This window comes from Bos mutus, chromosome 16, assembly GCF_027580195.1.
Source record: "Bos mutus isolate GX-2022 chromosome 16, NWIPB_WYAK_1.1, whole genome shotgun sequence".
NCBI classification, from domain to species: domain Eukaryota; kingdom Metazoa; phylum Chordata; class Mammalia; order Artiodactyla; family Bovidae; genus Bos; species Bos mutus.
The window spans coordinates 57,654,315-57,679,112 of NC_091632.1; the positions used below are offsets into that span (position 1 = coordinate 57,654,315).

The following is a 24,798-nucleotide window of genomic DNA, read 5'->3' on the forward strand; positions in this document are numbered from 1 at the left end:
AATCTTATAAGTGGAACTGCTCTGTCAGATGGATAGAGTAGATTTGAGGCTTTTACTGCATATTGCCAAATTGTTTCAAGAAAGTTTATACCAGTTCAGGTAGGGTATGAATGACTATTTTCTCATTCTGAGTATAATAGTTATTAGTTGTTTTTTTTTTTTTTCACCAATATGATCATCAGAGATTTTCAACTCACTGTTTTAAATTGCATTTTGATGATTATTAGTGAGTTTGAACCTTGTCAGTGGCTCTCTTTACTAGTCAGATGACTCGGGGTAAGGAACAAATGTTGTATGCTTTCTGTCACATGTCATTTTTAGCTTTTAATGACTACTATATTTTTTACAGTGTAACTTCCTTACAGTCCTGGTGACCCAAGAGCTACAGACTAGCTTTGCTCTTCACCAGTTGAGCCCTGGGCTCACCACGGACTCATTGCTGAGTTGAGGATGGTGTGATGTGCATGAAAGACCGTACTTAGACTGCACGTAGCTTTGACATCATGTCATCCTCGTTCTTTTGGACTCCTGATTGCACTATTTGCATTACTTTGCTTCAGCGTGGATACCCTATCAATTTGCCGTCATTATAGTTTAGGGTCAGTTGACTGGCTAAGTTACGGGATTACACTTGTGGTTGCTGTGGGTCACATGCTGGACATTTGCAAAACCACTGCTAAGTGGCTCGTTGGCACTTTGATAAACTTAAGTATATGTTGAATGCTGTCACTGCTCAGTTAGACCTTGATTTGAGCTAGAACTTGATCCTCTATTAAAGTTGTCTTCTGATAGCTAGCCCCTCAAAAGATATATTTATCTTTTTAATTTGTTTTCCTCCTGTTGCTTTATTAGCAGTATAATCTGTCTGTGACTTTAAAGAAGCAAAGTTACAGATTTCAGCCATACATTGCCTGAAAAATGTTTTGTAAATTTAAGTCCTTCCTTTTGTACCATCAATAAGAAATTCCCTCCACTGCTTAAAGAGAATGACATTCAAGGAAAGAGACTGAGTTGAGAAAAGAGAATTAGGGAGAGAAAGTGAAGTGAAAGTGAAGTCGTTCAGTCGTGTCTGACTCTTTGCAACCCGTGGGCTGTAGCCCACCAAGCTCCTCCGTCCATGGGATTCTCCAGGCAAGAATACTGGAGTGGGTTGGGAGAGAAAATGTAAGGTTAAATAAAAATGAGGTAGATGAAATTGAGAAAATAGGCAGTTCACAGATTACTAGTAGTACTCTGAAAGTACCCACTATTTCTTCATTTCCTATTATTTAGAGCATCTGTTATTGAATAGTGAAATTACAAGATTTAGTCTAATTTTGTTTAAAAGACGAAACATTTTATGAAAAACGTTATATTACAGAAAAATCCAAATGAACTCTTTGGCCAATGCAATAGAAACCTCTGAGAGCCAATCTTTTAAGATTGGGAAATTCTAGTCAGTTCTATTCCATCTCATTTTTAGCAAAAATAGGCTGAAATAGGCTGAGTTCAGACTGTGAAAATCTTTGATTGGTTTTATTGCTGGGTTTCACAACACTGAATTTTTGCCATCATGTTCCCTTTTACTAAATTGCCATTCTTATGGTTAAAATGTTTTAATTTCTTCAACTTAGAAGCCATTTGGAAACAGCATCAACAGATACAATGGGGAGCCCGAGCTCATCGAGAGGAATGACATGCCTCACAAACACACACAGGTATGACGTGGCTCATCCCTCCTCTTGGGCCATCTTTTTCTTAAAGTGACTTTCTCTAAAGAAGCACATTGAAAACCATCATTTTCCTTAGAATCTTTTCTAAAATTCTGTCCTTGAATTAAGACTGAACATAGAGGATGTCATACTGAGTGAAGTCAGAGAAGGAGAAGTATCGTATGACATCCCTTATGTGTGGGATCTAAAAAGAAATGACACAAATGAGCTGAATTACAGAACAGAAAGGGACTCGCAGACTTAGAGAATGAACTTGTGGTTGTTGGGGGGACAGGATAGTTGTGAAGTTTGGGGTGGTCAGGTACACCCTATATTTAAAATGGTCAACAAACAAGGACCTGCCATATAGCACATGGGTCTCTGCTCAGGGTTATGTGGCAGCCTGGATGGGAGGGGAGTTTGGGGGAGAATGGATATGTGTATATGATGCATGGCTGAGTCCCTTCACTGTTGACCTGAAACGATCACAGCATTGTTAATCGTCTGTGCCCCAACACAAAATAAAAAGTTAAAAAAAAAACAGTGTAATTTAACAAATTTATTAGTTTATATGGCTATATTAAGATACTGAATTAGTTAATGTGGTAGCATTCATGATACTTATTGACCTTAGATACTTAATACTTTTTATTTTTTAAATAGGAAAAATTCCACTTGTCACAAGAGAGTAGTCATATACCTACACAGTATAGCCTTCGTGCGAGAAGAGACGAGATCAAATTAAAAGAAGTAGAGTCGAAGGAAGAAATAGTTGTCACAAAAAGACCTGCATTGTTGAGAACCTCTGAAGTGACAGCCACACAGTCAAAGGACTTGGAGTTCGGAGGAGTGCCTGGTAGGCATCAGAATCAGCCTGGGGAGGGCAGGAAGGGTGGGCGAGTGGTCATTGCTGTAAAGTGAGCAGAAAAGGCCTTTCTCTGAAGAAATCTGCGGGCAGCCAGGGAGTGAGCCTGGCAAGAGCCTGGAAAGAATTTTCAGTGAGGAGGAACAACAGGTACGAAGGCCTGAGTGGGAGTATTTGGGAGGGTTATCATAGAGGAGAAAGGGTGCCCTTGTGGCTGTATGTAAAACTCTTAGCGATCTTTTCATAGGTTTTTGAGCAAAGAAGTGTAAAGTGACGAAGGGAAGGTTGGTATGATAGTTGTATGTAGGAAGGACAGTGAACAATTGGTGATTGGGAAATCTGCTAATAATCAGACCATGGTGCCAGGGCCTTGCTTGGCAGTAACACTGGGAATAAGCTGCATGCTTCCAGTGGGGTCATGGTGTCTACCTTACCTGCTAGACGGGTTGCCTTTGAGGGTCAAAGATCTGAAGCATTCAGAGACGGAGTTATTAAGTGGGTGGAGTTGGTGAGGTTTTATGAGATTATACCAAGAAAGGACTTCTTGGTGTCAAGTGGTTCAAAATTCTGCATGGCTTAACTGCTTTGTATTTTATAAGTTGTAACTCTAGGTGGTGTCCAACATTGCTTAACAGTCTGTGCACATGCTACATAAATGTGATACTGTTTTTTTTAAATAATTTTACTTATTTATTTTTGGCCCACTGGTCTTCATCACCGTGCAGACTTTTCTCTGGTTGTGGTGGGCAGGGGCAGCTCTTGGTTGCCGTGCTTGGGTTTCTCACTGCGGTGGCTTCTCTTGCTGCGGAGCACGGGCTCAAGGGGCATGGACTTCGGTAGTTGCAGCTCCAGGGCTTTAGGGCACAGGCTCTAGTCCTGCGGCATGTGGGCTCTTCCCAGATCAGGGACTGAACCCACGTCCCCTGCACTGACAGGCAGATTCTTTGCCGCTGAGCCATGAAGGAAGCCCTGAATGTGATACTGTTTTAATTATTAGAAACTTAGGGATATAAAGTTTCTGTTTTTTAAAGATTAGACCAATAGATAGTTTTTAGATGTTCAGTCTTCAGATTGCTGGAATCTCAACATATCTACTCCCATTGTGGTTGGATTTTGAATGTTTTAGAGGTTGGTTTCTGAGGTGGAATCTAGCTCTTCAGTTCTGGATGTGTGCTGTTTTTTTTACTACTTTTATGCCTGTGGTTGCTTTCCCAGAAGATGTAACAGGTGGACATGCGGACTATCTCATGGAGCATTAGACGTTGGTTTCAAACAGCTAGCCAGACTTGAGTTCTGACCTTCACTAGAAACTCAAGTGATTCTTGAAAAAGAATAAACTAGCCTGGATTGAAATAAGAGCCTTGAATGCTCACTGATTATTTACAGGTGTTTTTCTCATCATGCTTGGCCTGCCGGCCTTCCTCTTCCTGTTGCTGTTGATGTGTAAGCAGAAAGAGCCCAGTCTTCTGAATTTCCCGCCTCCTCTGCCAGCTTTGGGTGACTTATGGGAAACCAGAGTCTTTGGGGCCTACCTCCTCTGGTTTCTCCTTCAGGCTCTGTTCCACTTACTGCCGATTGGAAAGGTAAGGTTGTGTTGGTGGGGCGCAGTGCAGTGAGGTGGTCTTCCTTCCATTCCCATGTATATGTGAAGATATTGATAGTAGTTTTAAGGTTAAAAGCTGTCCATGGTCACGACCACCCAAGCTTAGAAATTTTCGTTTGTTAAACCTTTACTCTTTGTGTTCTGTAACACTTGCTGATCAAGTAGAACTTTAAGAATCTGATTAAGGGTTCTTGTGTAACTTTCCAAACCAAATAGAAAAGAATAAGCTGTTTTGCAAAATAGCCCGAATAATAGCAGAGGTTTCTGGGGAAGAAAAAAGTTTCCTCATATGTCATTTCAGGTGCAGAATTTTAAATTATCAGCTGATAGGGTACTGAGCTCAATGGACTTTAGTCCGCTTCTTTTACTTTTTAAAATATGATAAGTTTTTAAATTTTCATCTCAGAAATTTGTTGTTTGGACCGTTGATCTCATGCAGTGTCTTTAAAACTTGTCCTCATTGCTGAGTATAGTCTTTTTTTTTTTTTCAGTAGAATCCTCTACTTGGATATATTTAAAGGAACATGAGATTCCTTAATGAATAAATAATTCATTTAAAGATCTTATTCTTAGGGCTTTGCAGGTTTGCCAACTGTCTGTAGACAAAAGGATCAGTTTTATTGGGAATGGAGAATGCCAGTGATAGGAGGCTAGAGCTGCAAACTTTAAATACTTTGGGACCTCACCATGACAGTGGCCTTAGAGAGGATTCTTGTGATGTGAATTTTCAGGTATTCTTGTGATGTGAATTTTCAGGTATTTTTGTAATAAGACTCTACAGTAAAAACCACAAGTTCAGATAAACTTAAGTAAAGTTAGGTCAACTAGATAATATTTATTGAGAAAAGCAGTTTTGATGGGGTTTATATATATTTACTTATATATATATATATGTATTTCACAGACTAAAACCAAACACAGGAGTTGTTAGATACCTTTAATAGATAAGAATCATTTGAAATTAGCCTGTGGTTTTGCTAATCCTGTGATCTCAAACAGACATTACATTTCTACTGGGTTCCCTTTCACAGATAATGAAAGAGTATAGTAGTTTGGCCGAAGACAGATGATACCATATTAGTATAATTTATAATGAATTTCGCTGTTTCTGAATATTGGGGAGTAAAATTTAGTTGCCATTGGGCATGTGAACTTTTTAACTCATCCCATTCACATGTGTTTCTTGAGTACCTTTTAATGGGGATGCCGTGGGTGATCCACATGAAGAGATACAATGGTCCAGTGAACATACTCACTGTCTCTTATTGGAGATAAAAGAATCACATGAAATGATTGAATAACTGGGTGAGCATATATTTATAAATAGCAGAGCAAGAAAGTATATGAGTTCCTGCCATCAACTGTATGGGCCATAGTGAACTGGGTGAGTGGGGTTGAACCTGATTGAAAGGACTGCACAAGTGTGAGGTGCTGGAGTTGTTCTCCACTTTGTAAGCAGTGGGGAGTCATTGAAGGATTTTGAGCTAGAGATCAACTAGATGTACAGGTTTTTGAAAACACATCTAGTCTTGTGGTGGGACATGGGATGGTTGGGGGAGGGTGGCTGTTGCAATAGTCTGAGTACACAGAGAAGTCACTACTAGATTTGTATTTGAGATAAACTGAAGGTGGAATTACTTCACCAAAGGGCATGCTGCAAAGATTTTTGAAACTTGTTACTAAACTTTCCTACCAAAAGACAATCCTCCTTGTTGGGCATATTGAAATTTAGGTGATTTTACAAGACACACACACACACACGGTAAAGTGATGTGCTTTATAAATTTTTTAATTAAAAAAACTTTTCTTTTAAGGTTGTAGAAGGAACACCTCTTACTGATGGAAGAAGACTCAAGTACAGATTAAATGGTAATTTTTTTTTTTTTAAGACTCAAATTGATGACTTGATAGCACAGACTTTTGGGTGTTGTACTCTTAAACTATCAAAGCTGATTGCACCAGAGCAGTAGAAAGTTAATTATTTCTTAGTAGTCTAAAGGGCATGCAAATAAACTGCTCACACCTGCAGCCAATATGTAAAAATTATGCTGTGTAGAGTAACAAGCCCCTCAATCACTCTTTTCCTCTCTCCAGTTTTATTTTCTTTTTATTTACTTATTAATTTATTTTTGGCTATGGTGGGTCTTTGTTACTGCTCGCAGGCTTTCTCTAGTTGCAGTGAGCAGGGGCTACTCTGTTTGCGGTGCACAGGCTTCTCACTGCAGTGGCTTCTCTTGTTTGGAGCACAGGCTCTAGGTGCGTGGACTTCAATAGTTGTTGTAATGAGTGAACTCAGTAGTTGCGGATCCCAGGCTCTAGGCATGCAGGCTCAGAAGTCATGGTGTATGGGCTTAGTTGTACTGTGGCACGTGGGGTCTTCCTGGACCAGGAATCAAACTGGTGGTGTCCCTTGCATTACAGGTTGGATTCTTAACCCCTGGACCACCAGGGAAGCCCCAGTTTTATTTTCTTAATAGCATTTATCATTCCCTGAAGCAGTTTTGCATAAACATTTTATCATCCTGAGTCATCTCCATGAAGTGAAGTCCTACACTGATGTGGGCTTCCTGGCCACTCCTGCTCTTGGGAGTTCTTGCCCATTTGTTCCGGCCACTGGCCTGTGGGCCATCTCTAGGCTATATTCTCAGTGCTTTTGCCTGGAAAACTTTCCCCCAGTGTCAGCTGCCTCATCTCTGATGTCTCTCTGCTCAGAGAAGCCCTCAGGTCCCTTTCTTTCCTTTACCCTGCCTTATTTTCCTCTATGATAGGCCTTCCAGACATCAGTGTGCTTGTCTGTTCACGGGGGTCTCCCCATGAGAAGGCGGCCTGTGGGCTGGGATTTGGCTGTGTCTTTGTGGTATCCTCCTCATCAGCAGAGTGACTAGCCTGTAGAAGGCGCTCATTAGGGGGAGCTCTGAGTGGATGGAGTGGAAGTCTCACTGAACGTCTCAACAAGAGGGCCCTGTCCCTCTTGATCCAGCCCCTCCTGTGGTAGGAGTGTGTGCTGAGGAAGAGGATCAGCCCACCTTTGCCATGTAAAGACTGATGAAGTTTCATTAACTTAAGAAATAAATGTATATATAGTGTGCTGCACTGTGCTTAGTCACTCATTGGGTCTGACTCTTTGCAATCCCATGGACTGTAGCCCACCAGGCTCCTCTGTCCTTGGGGATTCTTCAGGCAAGAATACTGGAGTGGGTTGCTGTGCCCTCCTCCAGGCATATATATAGTGTAGTTATCCTTAAATGATTTTCCATTGTAACTAGACTGAGTAGACTGTTTTCCTTCCCTTGGGAATTATTATTATCATTTTTAATTCTTGGACGGTTTTAATCCTGTCGCTTCTCACCTGTCTGACTGCGGATGCTTTTTTCAGTGGCTCGCCTAGCATCCACTGTATCTGAAATCCCTCTGCTGGGCTTCAGAGGGGAAGCCAGAGATACTCAAGATGCCTCTTGTGCCAGGTGTGTAAAGCATCGAGCCTAGCTCAGCACCTGACCCATGGTGGTTGCATAACACTTGTCTGCTGCTACTGTCAGATATTTTGTTTACTTTGACCGGATTCCTTGCTTCTGGAACCAGCTTTAGAATCTGTCCTATGCCTTGTTTCCCCAGTGAGGCTGAATCTGGGGAGGGATGGGGTGGTGTTCACTTCTTGCCATCAGGTCTGTCACTATCTGTGTTTTGTGGGCTTCTCTCTAGGTGCCCATTTACTTCTGAGTGCTCTTCTTTTCTGTTTTTGCTTCCCTTTGAAGGCGCAGCTCCTCCCAGGCTGAGCACAGTAGCCTTGGGCTTGGAGCTGGCAGTGGCTGGACCAGTTTTGCTTGATCCTTCTTTTTAAAATTACCTCATCTGATTACTCTCACGCTAGCATTATAAGATTTTACCATTATAAACTAAGGAGAGTCCTAAGATGTTTTGAATAATTTAATCCACATAGGCGAGAGAGCAAGAGCAAGAAACTGCTTCATCTACCATTCTTTTTCTTTAATATTCATAAATTTTATGAGCATTAAATGAGTGTTTTACAAAGTTAGTCTTTAGAGTAAACATGATATGTGGAAAACGTGGATTTAAATAGTTAATTAGAGATGACAGTTTTACTTTACAAAAACTTTGGTTTCAGAATTCTTTTTTTTTTTAATTAAAAAAAATTTGTTTTAATTGGAGGATAATTGCTTTCCAGTATCGTGATGGTTTTTGCCGTACATCAACATGAATTGGCCATAGGCACCCATGTGTCCCCTTCCTCCTAAACTCTCCTCCCACCCCCCTTTCAGAATTCTTATAATATCTACCTCTTTTCTGTGTTAGACTGTTTTTATCCAAATGTGATTTGATGACTTAGAGGACAGTTTTTGCAGACACTCGACTCCTGAAAGGAAAACTATTCCTTGGGTCAGAAGAAAAAGCAGACACTCAGCCTCTCTCTGTTAAGCTGTACCAGGGCTAGCTTGGAACAGGGGTTCCTCTCATAGGGCCTCGTGGTCTCTTTTACTTTGGAATGGACATTGTCTCTGGGCCCCAGCAGTCCCTCCCTGGTGTCTCCAGCCCGCTGGTCCCCTCAGTCTCCTGCCCGGCCCTGGAGGGGGCATTCATGTTGGGGCATTCTCTGAGGGCAGGGTCTTGAGGTCTGTGTTTGGGAGATAGAGTACGATTCAGGGTCCTTTGAGACCATTATTGATAAATTATTTCAGATAAAAATATTCATAATTTATAACCAAGATTACCCTAGGGTTTTAAAATGTGTCCACCAGGACTTCCCTGGTGGCTCTGATGGTAAAGCGTCTACCTACAATGCGGGAGACCCAGGTTCAATCCCTGGGTTGGGAAGATCCTCTGGAGAAGGCAATGGCAACCCACTCCAGTACTCTTGCCTGGAAAATCCCATAGACAGAGGAGCGTGGTAGGCTACAGTTCATGGAGTCTCAAAGAGTTGACACGACTGAGTGTCTTCACTCACTCACTTTAAAATGTGTGTTTGGCCCAGCTCTGTCAGTAATTAGCCATTTGACTTTGGGCCTGAGCATTTGGACCATATGAATTTTGAGGTTCTTTTATGGTAAATTTTGGTGCACCTCTTTTCAGCTCTCTCTTAATTAAAAGCAGATGACTGTTCACAATGAAAAATAAGTATGTCATTATTAAGTCCTATTAATAATTATGTTATTAATTAACATACTGTTATTGATTAAGTCTGTATGGGAGATGTAGCATCTGTATTGAAGACTGCTAACCTCAGGGGCACTGCTTGTTCATGCACTTGTGTGTATTTAGCCTGGGTAATGAAACTAAGACTTAAACAAATAATGTTGCATTATTTTACAATGGTATAAATCTCTTGTGAACCCTGGGTTAACATTAATTTTTTGACCCCCCCCGCTTTTTTCTTTAAAGGATTCTATGCTTTTATCCTGACATCTGCACTCGTCGGAGCGTGTTTCTTCTGGAATGTCGAGCTTTACTATGTGTACCGTCACTTCCTGCAGTTTGCGCTTGCAGCCATTCTTTTTGCCACGGGCTTGAGTGTTTACCTCTATGCCAGGGCTTTGAAAGCGCCCCAGGATGAACTGTCACCCGCCAGCTCTGGTGAGCAGCGTTAGACTGCGTGGGTCCCATGAACGCCTCCCACGAACGTGCCCTCCCACCCCCACTGGCCCCTCAGCATCCAATTCTAGGCTTTCATAGAATTCTCTTCTTTCTTTCTTCAGTTTATGAGAGATGAGAAATAGGAAAAAAAGATGAAAAATAATTTTAAGAAAAATAAAAGGAAGAAAATGTGATTCTCCCCTCATGCTTTCCTGTTTGTTTCTTCTTCCTTTTTTAGTCACTTGATGACAGTAAGACATTTTAAAAAGTTACAGCATTTCAGTAACATTAGTGTTATAACCATTTATGGCTTATGTTATATTTTGTTTGAAACAGTACATATCCTTTTTAAAAAAATCAAATAATAGAGATTATAAATTGGTCAATTCTAAAGTATTTAAAAACATTAAAAAAAATTAAATGACTTATTTTAAAAATTGTGAGTCTACATTAAAAAAAAAACTCCAGTTCCCTCAAAATCCAGGAATCTGGGCCCCATAGGTCCCATGCCTGTAGTAGCATGGATATTTCCAGATGGGGCCGGCGTCCCCTGCGTGTCCTCCCCGACTATCTGCCAGGCTGTTGGAGATGACTGAATTGTGACCCTGGGTAGTAGACAGCAGTGCGGTTTTAAAGTCTCATAGTTGGGTTTGGAATCCCGTTTGGATAAAAACTTTTCCCTTCTTAGGAAATGCCATCTATGATTTCTTCATTGGCCGGGAGTTAAACCCTCGGATTGGTACTTTTGATCTCAAGTACTTTTGTGAATTGCGTCCCGGATTGATTGGATGGGTATGTCTTTTTTTTTTTTTTAAATTTCAGTTCAGTAGTACAAATTAGTCTTGCATTTAGAAAGAAATGTAGACAGTTTTGAAGTGAGCTTATAGGTGGTATGTTTTTAGGAATAATTATAAATTTCCATAAATTTGTCTACTTCAAATATTTTCTTACTTTAAATATAGTCCAAGGGTTAAGATGTTGTGTTATAGGTTATAGGTTATAAGTTATAGGTTAAAAGAGTTTGTATTATTTTGACTATATCAGTTTGTGTTTATGTAAGAAAATAATAGTGTAGATGAATTTATGAAGAAAAAATATATTTTCTTCCTTTTAAAAAAAATGTACTTTTACCTTATTTTAGACTTGTATGAAAGTTGCAAAAGTAAGAGTTCCTTCACATCACTTTCCCCAATGTTGGCGTCTGACAGAGCCATAATATAGTTATCAAGAATAGCAGTTAAAAAAGAGAGAGAAAAAAAAAAGAATGACAGATTCACCTTTTATAGTAGTTTTAATTAAACCCGTAGACCTTATTCAGGTTTTCACCGTTTTTCCACTGTTGGCCTTTTCCTGTTGCAGGACTCTCTTCAGGGCCTGACTGTGCACTTGTTTGTTATTTGGTGTCCTCTAGTCTGCAGCGGTTGCTTAGTCGTTCTTTGTCTCTCATGACTTTGACACTTCTGAAGAATACTCAGTTATTTTGTACGAGGGCCCCTAGATGTGGGTTAGTCCAGCATTTTCTCATGATTGGAGTAGGTTGTGTGTCTTTGGCAAGACTCCCACAGAATAAGTGTCCACCTCAGTACATCTTATCAAGGGATTGATGTGTCTCATCACTGATGATGACTTCTCAGTGAGGTGTGTCTGCAGCTTTCTCGGCTGGGAAATTACCACCTTTCTCTCTGGAAACTGTACCTGCCCCTTTTGTTTTAGGTGGTCATTAACCTTGTGATGCTTTTGGCTGAGATGAAGGAACAGAATCGCGCTGTTCCATCATTAGCAATGATTTTGGTCAACAGTTTCCAGCTCCTGTACGTGGTAGATGCTCTCTGGAATGAGGTAAGTAATTTTTAAGAGCCTTGGAGTCAGATGGCATTGGGTGTGGGTGAGTGACTTTTCTCCTCCAAGCCTCAGATTCTTACACACAAGGTGAGGAGAACCTAACCTGCCTCCACGGCTTATGAAGATTAAATGAAACGTGGGTCCACGTGACACAGTGAGCTGACACACGGAGAGCGCTAACAGGTGGTAGGTGTCCGTGCGTGTCAGCTGCTCTGTCAGCCACTAGATATTTAAGATCTGTGAATCTTGAATTAGTGGGTGTGACCGATTCATATAAATAAAACTTCTTTTCTTAGTGATTCTAATGGATGAAAATGGATGGATCAAATACTATCATTGAATTCACTTCAGTTCAGTCACTCAGTCGTGTCTGACTCTTCACGACCCCATGAACCGCAGCACACCAGGCCTCCCTGTCCATCACCAACTCCTGGAGTTCACCCAAACTCATGTCCATTGAGTCGGTGATGCCATCCAGCCATCTCATCCTCTGTCATCCCCTTCTCCTGCCCCCAATCCCTCCCAGCATCAGAGTCTTTTCCAATGAGTCAACTCTTCGCATGAGGTGGCCAAAGTACTGGAGTTTCAGCTTTAGCATCATTCCTTCTAAAGAACACCCAGGACTGATCTCCTTTAGGATGGACTGGTTGGATCTCTTTGCAGTCCAAGGGACTCTCAAGAGTCTTCTCCAACACCACAGTTCAAAAGCATCAATTCTTCGGCACTCAGTTTTCTTCACAGTCCAACTCTCATGTCCATACATGACCACAGGAAAAATCATAGCCTTGACTAAACAGACCTTTGTTGACAAAGTAATGTCTCTGCTTTTTAATATGCTGTCTAGGTTGGTCATAACTTTCCTTCCAAGGAGTAAGCGTCATTGAATTAGGATAGTGTTTTTTGGATTATCAAGGAGCAGCTAGTTCTTAAATACTGGGGGAGTTGTTTTATTGTTGGTGTTTCAGAATACAAAGAATAACTTTAATCAGATGGATATAAAATCAGAAATCATGATACACCGAGGAAACCAGTTTAAATGACACTGATCTCTTAATGTGGCTTTTCTCATACATTGATGCAGGATCAATTCTTTCTGCTACTTGAAGACTGGCAATGTTTGCTAGTCTCTGTCTCATCTAAATATATTACTCTTGAAAATATATTACTCTTGAAAACAGTATCTTCTTTGGGTCTGTTCTACAACTGTTTTATCATTTACTATTATCTTTGTAATCATTTCCTCCAAATTCTAAATTAAGTTTTCTTTCAATTTTAAAAACAAAATTGATGGTCCTACATCATGATATTCCAAAGCAAGTGTTCATGGCACCTTGTTGACATTTTGAGAGAAAGTCCTTCTTTAAGATGTTTTTGAAAAATTGTATTATTTGGTTATACTCAGTCAAGGCGACTTTGAGAACTTGATATTGATATGTTGATAATCTTCCTTTTCTTTGGGAGGAGATTAGGACCTCTTGGAGGTAAGCAGATCTTGAGTACAGGTAGCCACATTTGGACTCTTACTGAGCTCCTACCACTAAATGCGGACCTGGGCTCAGCCTGGGAAACTGCAAAGATATTGGGAGCATCTGATACAGAGTCCTCTGAAAATTCCAAAATTCTCAGCCATGTTTAATACTCAAAATTAAACATGTTTCTGAAGTTAAAAAAAACACCAGCTCTTATAAATGCACTTCATCTTGCCAGTTGGAGGTCTTTCTTTGATTATGTAATAAATAGATGCTCAGAAGATGGTAGGATATGTTTTACGAGCCAGATGATATTTCCTCTGTTGTTTTATCCCCTCAGAGATTATTTTTTTTAATTCCTATCTGGTGATGAGTAATTCTTCCTTCGAGTTTTCTGTCTTGTCATGGAGGTCACTTTTTAAGTGACTTAGAAATTCATATTTTCTAGAGATTGAAACAAACGTTGACTTCTGTTAATTAACAAAAAATGATTGTGTCTTAAGGCAAAACTCTTGCGGCAGTTTTTTACCCAGGGTAGCGGATTAAAGTTGGGAAGTTATTTTTTAAATAAGTCATCACTGTCTCAGCCAGATTATAGTTAGCCTCTTGAAGAAGAAACTTGATTTTGTGGTTTTCTTTAGTATCTGGCACGCTGCTGTTTAGTTAGCGGATGCTTAATAATTTTCTTATTTGATTGAGTGATAGAAATTCCTCTGCGTGTTAATGTGGCACACCTTGAGAAATGGAGACTATGAACTTAAATGTGAATGACCCTTCCTCTGAGCCTCTGCTTCTGTCCTGCAGCCCTCTGAGTCCCTGGGAACTGGGTGGGGTTGGGGGTCCTCCCCGCCCCTCCTGGCACCAGGTGTTGGTATCTTGTCACTTCCTCTGCCCACTCCCATGTGCCCCTGTCATCATCCCTCGTGTGCTATCTTGGCTGCTCCCCAGTGCAAAAGAATAGGCGTGTTGACTAGAGGGTGACCCAACAGGCCCAGAAATTGTAACATCCATTTTTCTGTTCTGTGGTCTTTTTGTTTGCTTTCTGGGGAGGGGGGAATACATTTTGGAGATCTCACTCTTTTTCTTTAACCTAAAACATTGATTCTTTAATAGAGATTATACTCGCTAATTTTTCTGGTCAGTGTTGAGTACTAGAGTCTGAGGCAGGTTAGGGATGCCCTGAGACAGGGCCGTCTCCACTTCCAGGGCCTGCAGGTTTCTGGCTCGTGCCAGCCAGATCCACAAGAGAGTGCATTCAGGCCCTGGTTTACCCTGAGCAGTGAAGCAGGCAGTTTCCCATGATGCCGAGTAGTGTGGACAAGCTACCTGAAAAGCTAGATTATGCTCAGAAGTTAGGTTCGGAAGCCTGGAGTGCTGCAGTCTATGGAGTCACAAAGAGTTGGACACAGCTTAGTGACTGAACAACATTAGCTAGGTCAGCGCACCTGTACTCGGTGCTGGGGTGGAAACCGGTGCTCCCCGCATCTTCCAGTCGAGTAGAGAGGGCCACTGAGTTACAGGACAGTCAGTTGGCTTCAGCGAGTGGTGGGTTGAGGAAGGCAGTACAGGCCAGGTTTCAGCTGCAGTTGGGGGAGGGTGTTCCAGGCAGAGGCGGGGAGGCAGAAGAGGCATTGGGAGCTCTGTGGTTCAGGATCGTGGAGGGAGTGGCTAGAGTGACAGAGGATAAAGCAGAATGACTCAGTGTGATACCTGTGCCAAGGGAGACAGATCCCCACTCCTGCCTTTAAACATTTTAGGTTGCTGTACTGTCTCATCTTAGAGGATGAGATGGCTGGACGGCATCACTGATGCAATGAATATGAACTTGGGCAAACTCCGGGAGATGGTGAAGAAGCCTGGTGTGCTGTAGTCCATGGGGTCACAAAGAGTGGGACACGACTGGGTGACTGAACAACAACCACCTTCCTTTAGCTTTTTGTAAATTTGACTGTAAATTAGTACTTTATTTGAATACTTTAAACATAGAAGCTTTTCTCCCTAAACTTTAAAACATTTTTTTCCCTTCTCTGTACCCATTAGGAAGCATTATTGACAACCATGGACATTATCCATGATGGATTTGGATTCATGCTGGCTTTTGGAGATTTGGTGTGGGTTCCATTTATCTACAGCTTTCAGGCCTTTTATTTAGTCAGTCATCCAAATGAACTGTCTTGGCCAATGGCTTCTCTAATCATTGCTCTGAAACGTGAGTATTAATTTCAGTCTCTGTGTATTAAATACTGTGTACTGAGTCTGTTGTACTGTGGTATCACATGTTTACAGCGTGCCCTTTTAAATGGCCATGATTAGCTCAAGTATGAAATAATCTGTGATGGATGAGTTAAGTCATAAAAGATTCTTGCATCTTGCAAAGAGAAAGGATGCTTCTTCCTTGGGTTCTTCAGTAGTTATTTAAACATCGTTTTGAACAAAACACCTGTTTAAAAATTTATTCAGTTCAGTTCAGTCGCTCAGTCGTGTCTGACTTTTTGCGACCCCATGGACTGCAGCACGCCAGGCCTCCCTGTCCATCACCAACTCCCGGAGTTTACTCAAACTCATGTCCATTGAGTCGGTGATGCCATCAAACCATCTCACCCTCTATCATCCCCTTCTCCTCCTGTCCTCAATCTTTCCCAGCATCCGGGTCTTTTCCAATGAGTCAGCTCTTTGCATCAGGTGGCCAAAGTATTGGAGTTTCAGCTTCAACATCAGTCCTTCCAGTGAACACCCAGGACTGATCTCCTTTAGGATGGACTGGTTGGATCTCATTGCAGTCCAAGGGACTCTCAAGAGTCTTCTCCAACACCACAGTTCAAAAGCATCAATTTTTCGGCGCTCAGCTTCCTTTACAGTCCAATTCTCACATCCATACATGACCACTGGATAAACCATAGCTTTGACTAGATGGACCTTTGTTGGCAAAGTAACATCTCTGCTTTTTAATATGCTGTCTAGGTTGGTCATAATTTTTCTTCCAAGGAGTAAGTGTCTTTTAATTTCATGGCTACAGTCACCATCTGCAGTGATTTTGGAGCCTCCCAAAAATAAAGTCAGCCACTGTTTCTACTGTTTCCCCATCTATTTGCCATGAAATGATAGAACTGGATGGCATGATCTTAGTTTTCTGAATGTTGAGCTTTAAGCCAACTTTTTCACTCTCCTCTTTCACTTTCATCAAGAGGCTGTTTATTTAAAAGTAATACAATTATTGTTAAAAACAATACAATTTTATTGTTTTAGTAATGGTTCACTTTTTTTTGTTGAGAGCCCTCTTTTTCTGGTAGTAACTTGAAAAATAGGAAGATGGTCTTGCCTTCCTAGAGCTTATGCTCTTACAGAAGAAATAACACTCTCAGACACTGGATTGAGGCACAGGAAGAGTCTAGAGGAGGGACTGTTAGAGCAAATATGACGGGAGTTTAAGGTAGAGAGCACGTCTCTCTGGGGAATATCACTGTAAACTTACTGGAGAATGTGGTTTTTGATCTGTTGGGTGAGTGAAAGTGGCATGGGGAGACAGACACATTGGACAGAGGGAACAGCTTGACCAGGGTGGTGGGGAAGAGTGAGGAGTACAGCTTGGCTGATGGTAGCAGGTTGGATTCAGGATGGGCTTTTTCTTTTGTTACACTGGTCGTTAAACACATCCACCAGAGGGAGGGCAGGGAAAGTGAGCACTGAACTTCAAATGTTGCTAGTTTCATTACACTAATATCTATGGTAGAAGAAAAATTCAAGTCTCTGGTTGAAATTAAGATTTAATTTCACTATTGGTTTGGTTAACACATCCCTGTGTGTTATTCAAGACAGGCTATGTCTATTTTACAGTGAAGCTAAAAATGGGGAGTAGAGTTATTTTTTACTACTTTATTGAGGACTGATGATACATAGTCATATGTCAGGGCCTCTTAGTTTTGACATTTTGAAATTTGAAATAAAGCTACCAGCTTAAGAGGCTTGCAGTGGGATTTGGCATATGTTAATATTTATGTGCATATTGTTCTGGTACAGATTCTGAGCTATAGTTTTATTAATGAAGCATTCATGTTATAGTCCGTAGATATCATAACTAACAGATGAACTCCAGTATTGATTTTATTGTAATGTGGGCTGCAGTAGATTTTATTCATGGGTGCACCATGAATAGTAATGCATATTTGTTAGTTTTGCCTTCAAGGTGTCCCCAGGTAGATGAGGAAAGCTGTAAGATAGTGAGATATCAGGACTGGATCTTCTTTTGTCATCCTGAGATTGAGAGGGTTTGAATTGTTCTTAAGAAATCAGACTCTTCTGTACTTTGGACATTTCCTTGGAACACAGGAATCATTTCTGAATGAAATTACAGATGCTTTAAAATAAAGATTATATGTAAATTGTTAACAAATTAAATTTTAAAAAAATTACAGTATGCGGATTTGTAATCTTCCGATGTGCAAATTCTCAGAAAAATGCATTCCGGAAAAACCCCGCTGATCCAAGGCTTGCACGTAAGTATTGGTTTATATTTATTGTATTTTTGCATTATGTAAAGATTTTATGTATCTGCTTGTCTTAGAATCCTTAAACATGTATTTTTAATTTCTGTATAGATTTAAAAACCATTCATACTTCAACGGGAAAAAATCTTCTTGTTTCTGGATGGTGGGGTTTTGTTCGCCACCCCAATTACTTGGGTGATCTCATCATGGCCCTGGCGTGGTCCCTCCCATGTGGTAAGCATTCAGGAAGAGAGCTGATGGGACTCTTTCCCAGGCCGCCCACACATGTCTGTCCTCTGTGGGTCTGGGTGTTGTCTCTGTTAGAGGTTGGGGTTTCTCGTTCCCCGACGGAGTGCTGTGTTCTGTCTCCAGCACCTCATTCATCCTGTGTCTGAGGGGAATTAGGAAATCACAGAGCATGAAGTTTTACTCTAAAATCCTGCAAGCAAAACTTTGTTTTCAACTGTGTCTGGTAGCTTTTTTCCTAAGCGGACTATGTAGGAATTAATTAACCTTTTATTCATGACTCGCTGTACATGGATTCTGAAAAAATTTGGTTCTTAAGAAAAGGCACACATGGCTTTGTGTGTGTCCGGGTCAGCCCACACCCTGCAGTGCTGTCTGCCCTGCTCTGCCTGCCCCGCAGTGATGGCTAGCAGTTCTCACCCTGAGCACCAGAGGGGAGGAAATGGAGAGATTTGCTTTAATTAGAAGGGCAGATGTTCTGATTATGAAGGATTGTTAGGATGGATTAATCACTCTTCTTTGAATAGCTTTTAATTCAAATACTACCTCCTGCCACACAGCAGTGGGATTTTATGAACTGGTTTAGTTGTTTCCCCCATTATTGGAGAAAATGGAGTAACGGGACGCCCCAGTTTTAGGCTATTTGGGGAAGTGCAGGAAACAATGTTGTGTAGTTGTGTAGTGAAAAATAAAAATACTAGGTAATACTGTTTACTTTTGTTCCCCAGGTTTCAATCACATTCTGCCGTATTTCTACGTGATTTATTTCACCATCTTGCTGGTGCACCGGGAAGCCCGCGACGAGCACCACTGTAGGAAGAAGTATGGCCTGGCGTGGGAGAAGTACTGCCAGCGAGTCCCCTACCGCATAGTCCCCTACATCTACTGATTCTGCTCTGGGCGCCCTCTAAATGCTCCTGCAGTTCTATCTTCCGTTTGCAAAAAAAAAAGAAAAAAAAGAAAAAAAAAAATGAACCTTCTTTCATTGCACTGACAGAATCTGTATATTTCTTTTTCAGGTAGGACTAGAGATAGAGCCAAATAGTAAGTCTTTTCCTGTAGCCATGTTTTTTGAATCATAACAATTAACATAAGGAAAATATAAATAGAATTTGCACTTAGGAAATTTTTAATCTTTAAAAATCTGAGAACAAAAAACCGTCTTATAAATGCACTGAATACTGATGTTCAGGATTTTTGATTACCTTTCAAATTTTGATTCTTTTGTCCAGTTGGTTTGGTTTTTGTCTTAAATAAAAACACTGTTACATTTTAAAGTTCACTTATGTTTTCTTGCATTAAGGGGATAGAATTTTCATTTGTTTCCCTTTAAATTAAATCATTTTCTAGTTATGTGATTTGAAAGTAAAAACCGACTGTCTGTTCAATGCTGTATGGGAAGGGGAGTAACCGATAGTGGACACTGTTTAGTGAAGACCATTAGTAGTGGTTTGCTTAACCTCAGCTTCTAAAACTGCATTTGAAACTGTAAATACATAGCTTTTATGTAATATATGGTGACTTCAGGTTTTTCTGTATAGTATTTTGAATGTGAAATAATTTTCAGAACTAAGTATTGGGTTGGCCAGAATATTCATTTGGGTTTTTCCATAAAAAACCTGAACGAACTTTTTATCCAACCCAATATCTTTTAAACAAACATTTGCAGTATTTTGATTAAGTTTTGTAAAGTAATACATGTGAATTAAACATTTTGAAACAAGGAGAATTCACTTAATATTGTATGAAAGACGCTATTAAAACATAGGAAGGGTATTTTTCCCTAATCCAAAGTTTATGAATTTGGCTTTGCTACCTCAACTGCAGGTGTTTGTTTGCCTTTATAAACTGTTGCAAATAGAAAAGTAGAATAAATATATATTTTTGGAGTAACATCACTATTTAAACCTTTTTACACAGATTGGTGTTTAAAAATTTGCCATTTCCAGAAAGGCAAATATTTTTATATGTTTTTGACTTTTTTAATTAACTGTGTTTTTGCTACTGTTAGTTCATGCAGTATATACTGCATTTTGCATATCCTTTATATTTACGGAACTCTACTCCCTGTTAAGGAGTGTTGTGTTCATCTTTTGAAATCTATTTGTCTAAAAGCAATTTAAGGGAATAGTTTAAAATCATTATTTTTTAGTTTAACAGATGTGCATAAGGTAGCTTTAGCCATTAAATTCTACTTAAGTTGATATAGTCTCATTGTTAATTGTCCTGTAATGGAACAGCAGCAAATTCACTGAGCTTTCATATTCAGAGTTAAATTGTTCTCAGTATCTTAAACATAGGCAAACCTAATAAATATAGTCTGTATGTTGGGGTTTTCAATTATACATTTTATATATGAGCCATTTAGATATGCAGCGTTTATTCTGTGCTGCAGTTTGAAGTGTATATAACTGTGCTTGTGTTGATGTGATCATGAAGTTGGTTTGCTCAAGTGTTCCACATCCTGTAATCTTTAAATGTGGTTTTGGTGAAATTGTCAGTGTTTATTAGTACTGATGTATGCAAGCAGTTTTTTAATGCTTTTTTTCTGGCATCAGAAAATGTTGTCCCAGCTTGTTCTATACTAGATTCACCAATGAAGCATTAGGGGAGGAAGAAGGACCATTAATTCTTTTCTTGGTAATGAAAAAAGCGGTGTTACCAACACAGTGCTACAATTTGTTTTTAATTTGTTTTTGACATTTTTTTTTTTGACAAGTTTTATAATGAAGTTTTAAGTTGGAAATAAAGTTGAAAATAAAGATGTTGCTTTGACCACTTCGGAATCTCTCTCTTTTTTTCCGCCTGTAACTCTGGGATCGTTGGGACCAAAACAGGAATCCTTAGATCCCCACCCAACCCCTGGTTTATTCCAGGATCCTTTGGGTCCCTCCTGGACCACGAGAAATCCAAAAGGTAGACTGAGACCCCTGGCAAACTGCAGTTTGCATCAAGGTTCTCAGACATCAGAGCTTGAAAAGGGTTAGTGGAGGATCTCAACCTGCAGATGGTGATCATAGATTTAGTATTTATTCTTTGAGAAAATAGAGGAATGATCAAAAGTGTCATAGACTCAGTAATACTTTCAGATGAATTTGTATTAATTACAAATGCACCCAAGTGCATTTGAAAGCCAGTACATGTATGTGAGAGACATTTGTGTGTCAGTGAGATCAGACACCATTTCTTTATCTCTCTTCTCAGTGTGAAATGACTTTGCAGAAGGTAGGTGTGTCAGAATACACTCCAAAACCAAGTAAGTTAAAAATATCACATCATGTGATTCTTGGTCTTATTTTTGTACTCTTTGAGGAAAAGAGTTTGCTTATTGGTGGTTTCTATAACTCATGGACTGTTTTATTTTAGCAAATCATGGATAATTCCTAAAACTATTTTAATGAATCTGGACCAAATAAGACCTCACCTTGTTTCTGTTGTTAAAATCCTATATTTTGTCATTTTCTTATTGATTCGTGAATGACAGGGGCTAGGTCTTTATAATTATTTTCTGTAGTACTGTATGTAATTAGATTCTCAATGTATATGTTTTTGATAATGTGACTTTCAGTGTAGTTTCCTAGACACAAAAATAAGTAGATGTTAATATTTTGTTCATGGCTATTAGAGTCTAGTTCTGGTGTGAGCCCTCTCTACAACCTCTTCTCCCCCTTATTACAGACAGAAGGGATTGTTTGATCTTCATTTGTGGAAACATGGGATTTGTTTTCTGCCAGTGGGCCCACTGCTGAGGTAATGTGACAACGAACATGGCTTTGAATCCAAGCCCTACTTCTGGCAGTGTGAGCTTGGGCAACTCAAGCCCTAGGAGCACCGCTTTCTTCATGTATAAAGATTGATATACCACGTGCTATATAGGTGGCCTGAAGGCATAGGAATTTTTATGAGTGTTCAGCATAGTTGGTGCTCGATAATAAAAACCTACCTACAGAAACACATTTTGACATGCAATTTTCACATTTTTCATCCAGTTTTGACACTGAATTCTCAGTGTTGGTTTTTCAGTGGAAAGAGAAAATCTGGAGAAATCAGTACAAGATCATTTCTTTAAGGGAAGACTTTTTGTCTCAGAAGTCTGCAGTCAGGCCAACAGTGTCATGTTCTGTGTTCTCAGAGCCACCTGGGAAAGTATTCCAAAGAACTACTCTTCACGTACATATTTTATTGTACATAATTGCAGAAATCACTCTAAAGTCAAAGATTCCGTAAGAATTAGATGCCCTAATGCCATGCTAGTTGCCGTGGCTTTTCCCCCAGAAGAGTCAGACCTTCTGCTTTCCCCTAGAGCAGAGCCCACCCACAGGGACATTGCTTAGAATGGAGCAGCTGGGAGCTCCCCCTGCATGTTCAAGTTTTCACGTACCAATGGAAGAGATGGCGCTGTCCGGTCTGCCGTGATCGCAGATTCTTTCATGAAGGACACTGACTACATGTGAATGTCTTGAAGCGTGTAGCTGGTGAGAGTCAACAATTACATGGTTTGTTACGGAAGTTTATTTTTCATTCTCCTCACACAGCAGTGCAACCTGCATTGTGATCCAGTGACTAGGAGGTTTCTTTGTGGATAAGTACACAGATGTTAAAAAGTTTGAGGATAAACCAGCAGCTGTCAAAATACTCGACCTCTCAGGTGTCTGGTAAACCGGGCATTCAAAAGTATAGAGTTCTGGCTCTGTCTGCTTAGACACAGTTGATCTTTCAGTAGAAATCTAAAAAATAAATAAATACTCAAATTACACAGTTCAAGTAAGCCAGCGGCTCACATTTCTTTTATACTAGATTTGGGGAGTTTGTTATAAATTGAATACATTTAACTTTAGGTGATTATTCAGTTATGTAAATGCATATAGAATTATACCTGATTTTTTAGAGTCACTAGTATAGCTTTATAGTACCTATTCTTGAGAAATCACACTGGATGTTTGTACAGCATCTATTTTAGGTTTTAGGAGTATTTGGGGCTATTTTACGTGCTTGTAGTCTGAAGTATATTGGCGAATCTCCCTAGTGAAATCATAAGGATGGGAAGTAGAAGGAATGGTTGGTACTACTGAGGGAAAGCTCAGTGGTTTAGAACTTTGTGAAAACATCTGGGAGATTACCTTTGTTGGCAAGAAGTATATTTCAGGAAAATCACAACATATCTCACAAGGTAACGAGTCTTCTAGTATTTTTTCTTTGTGATTCCACCTTGCCCCCTCAATGAATAAACCAAAGACGTGAACTCCAACATGTGTGGGGTCTGTTCCCTAAGAACAAAGAGAGGTGGTGTCAGAGGGTCCCAGGTGAGATGTTCCCTTTAATAGAAGCTGCATCTAGAGGACGGTCAGGGAGGAGGCCAAAGAGGAGGTGCACTTCCCTGCCATTGCCCTGTGGGTTCTGAGGTGAGTACTTCACCTTAGAGATACTCATTGCCAGGTTCTAAGGTAAGTACTTCATTCTCTTCCTTCTCTGAGAGCACGAGCAATTTGTAGGTTTTGATCTATATATGATGATCCTGGATTGACAAGTATTTCAAATACAGTAAAACTTCAAATTTCTAGAATTGTAATCCTTAGGTCACTTTTTAAAAAGAGAGCAGAAACAGTGACAAAACAAGTCAACCTTCTAGTAAGATGGCAGAGCAGCAAGACCCTGTGCTCCCTCCTCCTATGGCCACACCATCTTTACAGAGCAAGTATCGATGAGAATGATCTGAAGACCAGTAGAAAAGATTTTCTGCAACTCAAGATATAAAGAAGGAACCAAAATGAGACAGGTAAGAGGGGCAGAAATGCAGTATTTACTGAAGACCTATACCTGAGGTAGGCAGACCCCAAATAGGATAATCACAATTGCAGAGGTTCTCCTCTATAAGGAGCAAGTGGTCTGAGTGTACATGGAACTTTCTCCAGGATAGATCACACGCTGAGCCATAAAGACAAGTCTCATTAAATTTAAGAAGATTGCTGCAATCATATCAAGTTCCCTGCTGCTGCTGCTAAGTCGCTTCAGTCGTGTCCGACTCTGCGACCCCATAGACGGCAGGCCACCAGGCTCCCCCATCCCTGGGATTCTCCAGGCAAGAACACTGGAGTGGGTTGCCATTTCCTTCTCCAATGCATGAAAGCGAAAAGTGAAAGTGAAGTCGCTCAGTCGAATCCGACTCTTAACGACCCTATGGACTGCAGCCCACCAGGCTCCTCCGTCCATGGGATTTTCCAGGCAAGAGTACTGGATTGGGGTGCCATTGCCTTCCACAATGCTAGGAGACTAGAAATTAATGAGAACAAAACCTGTACAACACAAACATACAGGTGCTAAACAATAGGTCACTAAACAACCAATGGGTGACTGAAGAAATCAAAAAGGAAATAAAAAAAATACCTTAAGAAAATGAAAGTGGAAGCACAATGATCCAAAGTGTACAGGATGCAGCAAAACAGTTCTCAGAGACAAGTTTACATTGATGCAAGCCTACTTTAGGAAACAAGAAAAATCTCAAACAACCTAACCTCACATCTAAAGGAACTAGAAAAAGAACAAACAAAAACTCAAGGTTAGTAGAAGAAAATAAACAATAAAAATCAGAGCAGAAGTAAATAAAATAGAGACTAAAAATAGAGAAAAGATCAATGAAACTGAATCAATGAAGCTGATTCTTTGAAAAGTACCACAAAATCAATAAACCTTTAGCTAGACTCATCAAGAAAAAAATGAGAGAGGGCCCAAATAAAATCAGAAATGAAAGAGAAGTTACAAAAGAGACCACAAAAATTTAAAAGATCATAAGAGATTACCATGAACAACTATATGCCAATAAAATGGACAACCTAGAAGAAATGGATAAATTCCTAGAAATGTACAATCTCCCAAGTTTGAATCAGGAAGAAGTAGAAAATATTAACAGACTGATTACCAGTAATGAAATTGAGTCAGTAATGAAACAGAATCAAAACACTGCCAAAAAACAAAGTCCTGGTTTCCTGGTTGCTGCAAACCAGATGGCTTC

General features: G+C 40.1%; 2 protein-coding genes across 3 annotated transcripts in view; one reads left to right on the forward strand and one right to left on the reverse strand.

Moving 5' to 3' along the window:
• Positions 1-20,567, forward strand: part of LBR (lamin B receptor) — a 28,280-nt gene extending 7,713 nt beyond the window's left edge. For both annotated transcript variants that reach the window (XM_005903716.3, XM_070385421.1), the window contains exons 4-14: positions 1,614-1,697; positions 2,355-2,547; positions 3,943-4,139; positions 5,974-6,028; positions 9,557-9,748; positions 10,437-10,540; positions 11,462-11,587; positions 15,100-15,268; positions 17,472-17,552; positions 17,655-17,777; positions 18,518-20,567. In XM_005903716.3, the coding sequence (XP_005903778.1) occupies positions 1,614-1,697; positions 2,355-2,547; positions 3,943-4,139; positions 5,974-6,028; positions 9,557-9,748; positions 10,437-10,540; positions 11,462-11,587; positions 15,100-15,268; positions 17,472-17,552; positions 17,655-17,777; positions 18,518-18,678 (1,485 nt within the window). In that variant the 3' untranslated portion in view covers positions 18,679-20,567. The remainder of the gene's footprint in view (positions 1-1,613; positions 1,698-2,354; positions 2,548-3,942; positions 4,140-5,973; positions 6,029-9,556; positions 9,749-10,436; positions 10,541-11,461; positions 11,588-15,099; positions 15,269-17,471; positions 17,553-17,654; positions 17,778-18,517) is intronic.
• Positions 20,568-22,203: 1,636 nt separating this feature from the next.
• DNAH14 (dynein axonemal heavy chain 14) overlaps positions 22,204-24,798 on the reverse strand; it is a 354,570-nt gene continuing 351,975 nt past the window's right edge. Inside the window, exons 85-86 of the mRNA XM_070384410.1 lie at positions 22,910-23,056; positions 22,204-22,516 (exon numbers count right to left, since the gene is read on the reverse strand). Coding sequence (XP_070240511.1) covers positions 22,301-22,516; positions 22,910-23,056 — 363 coding nt within the window. The 3' untranslated portion in view covers positions 22,204-22,300. The remainder of the gene's footprint in view (positions 22,517-22,909; positions 23,057-24,798) is intronic.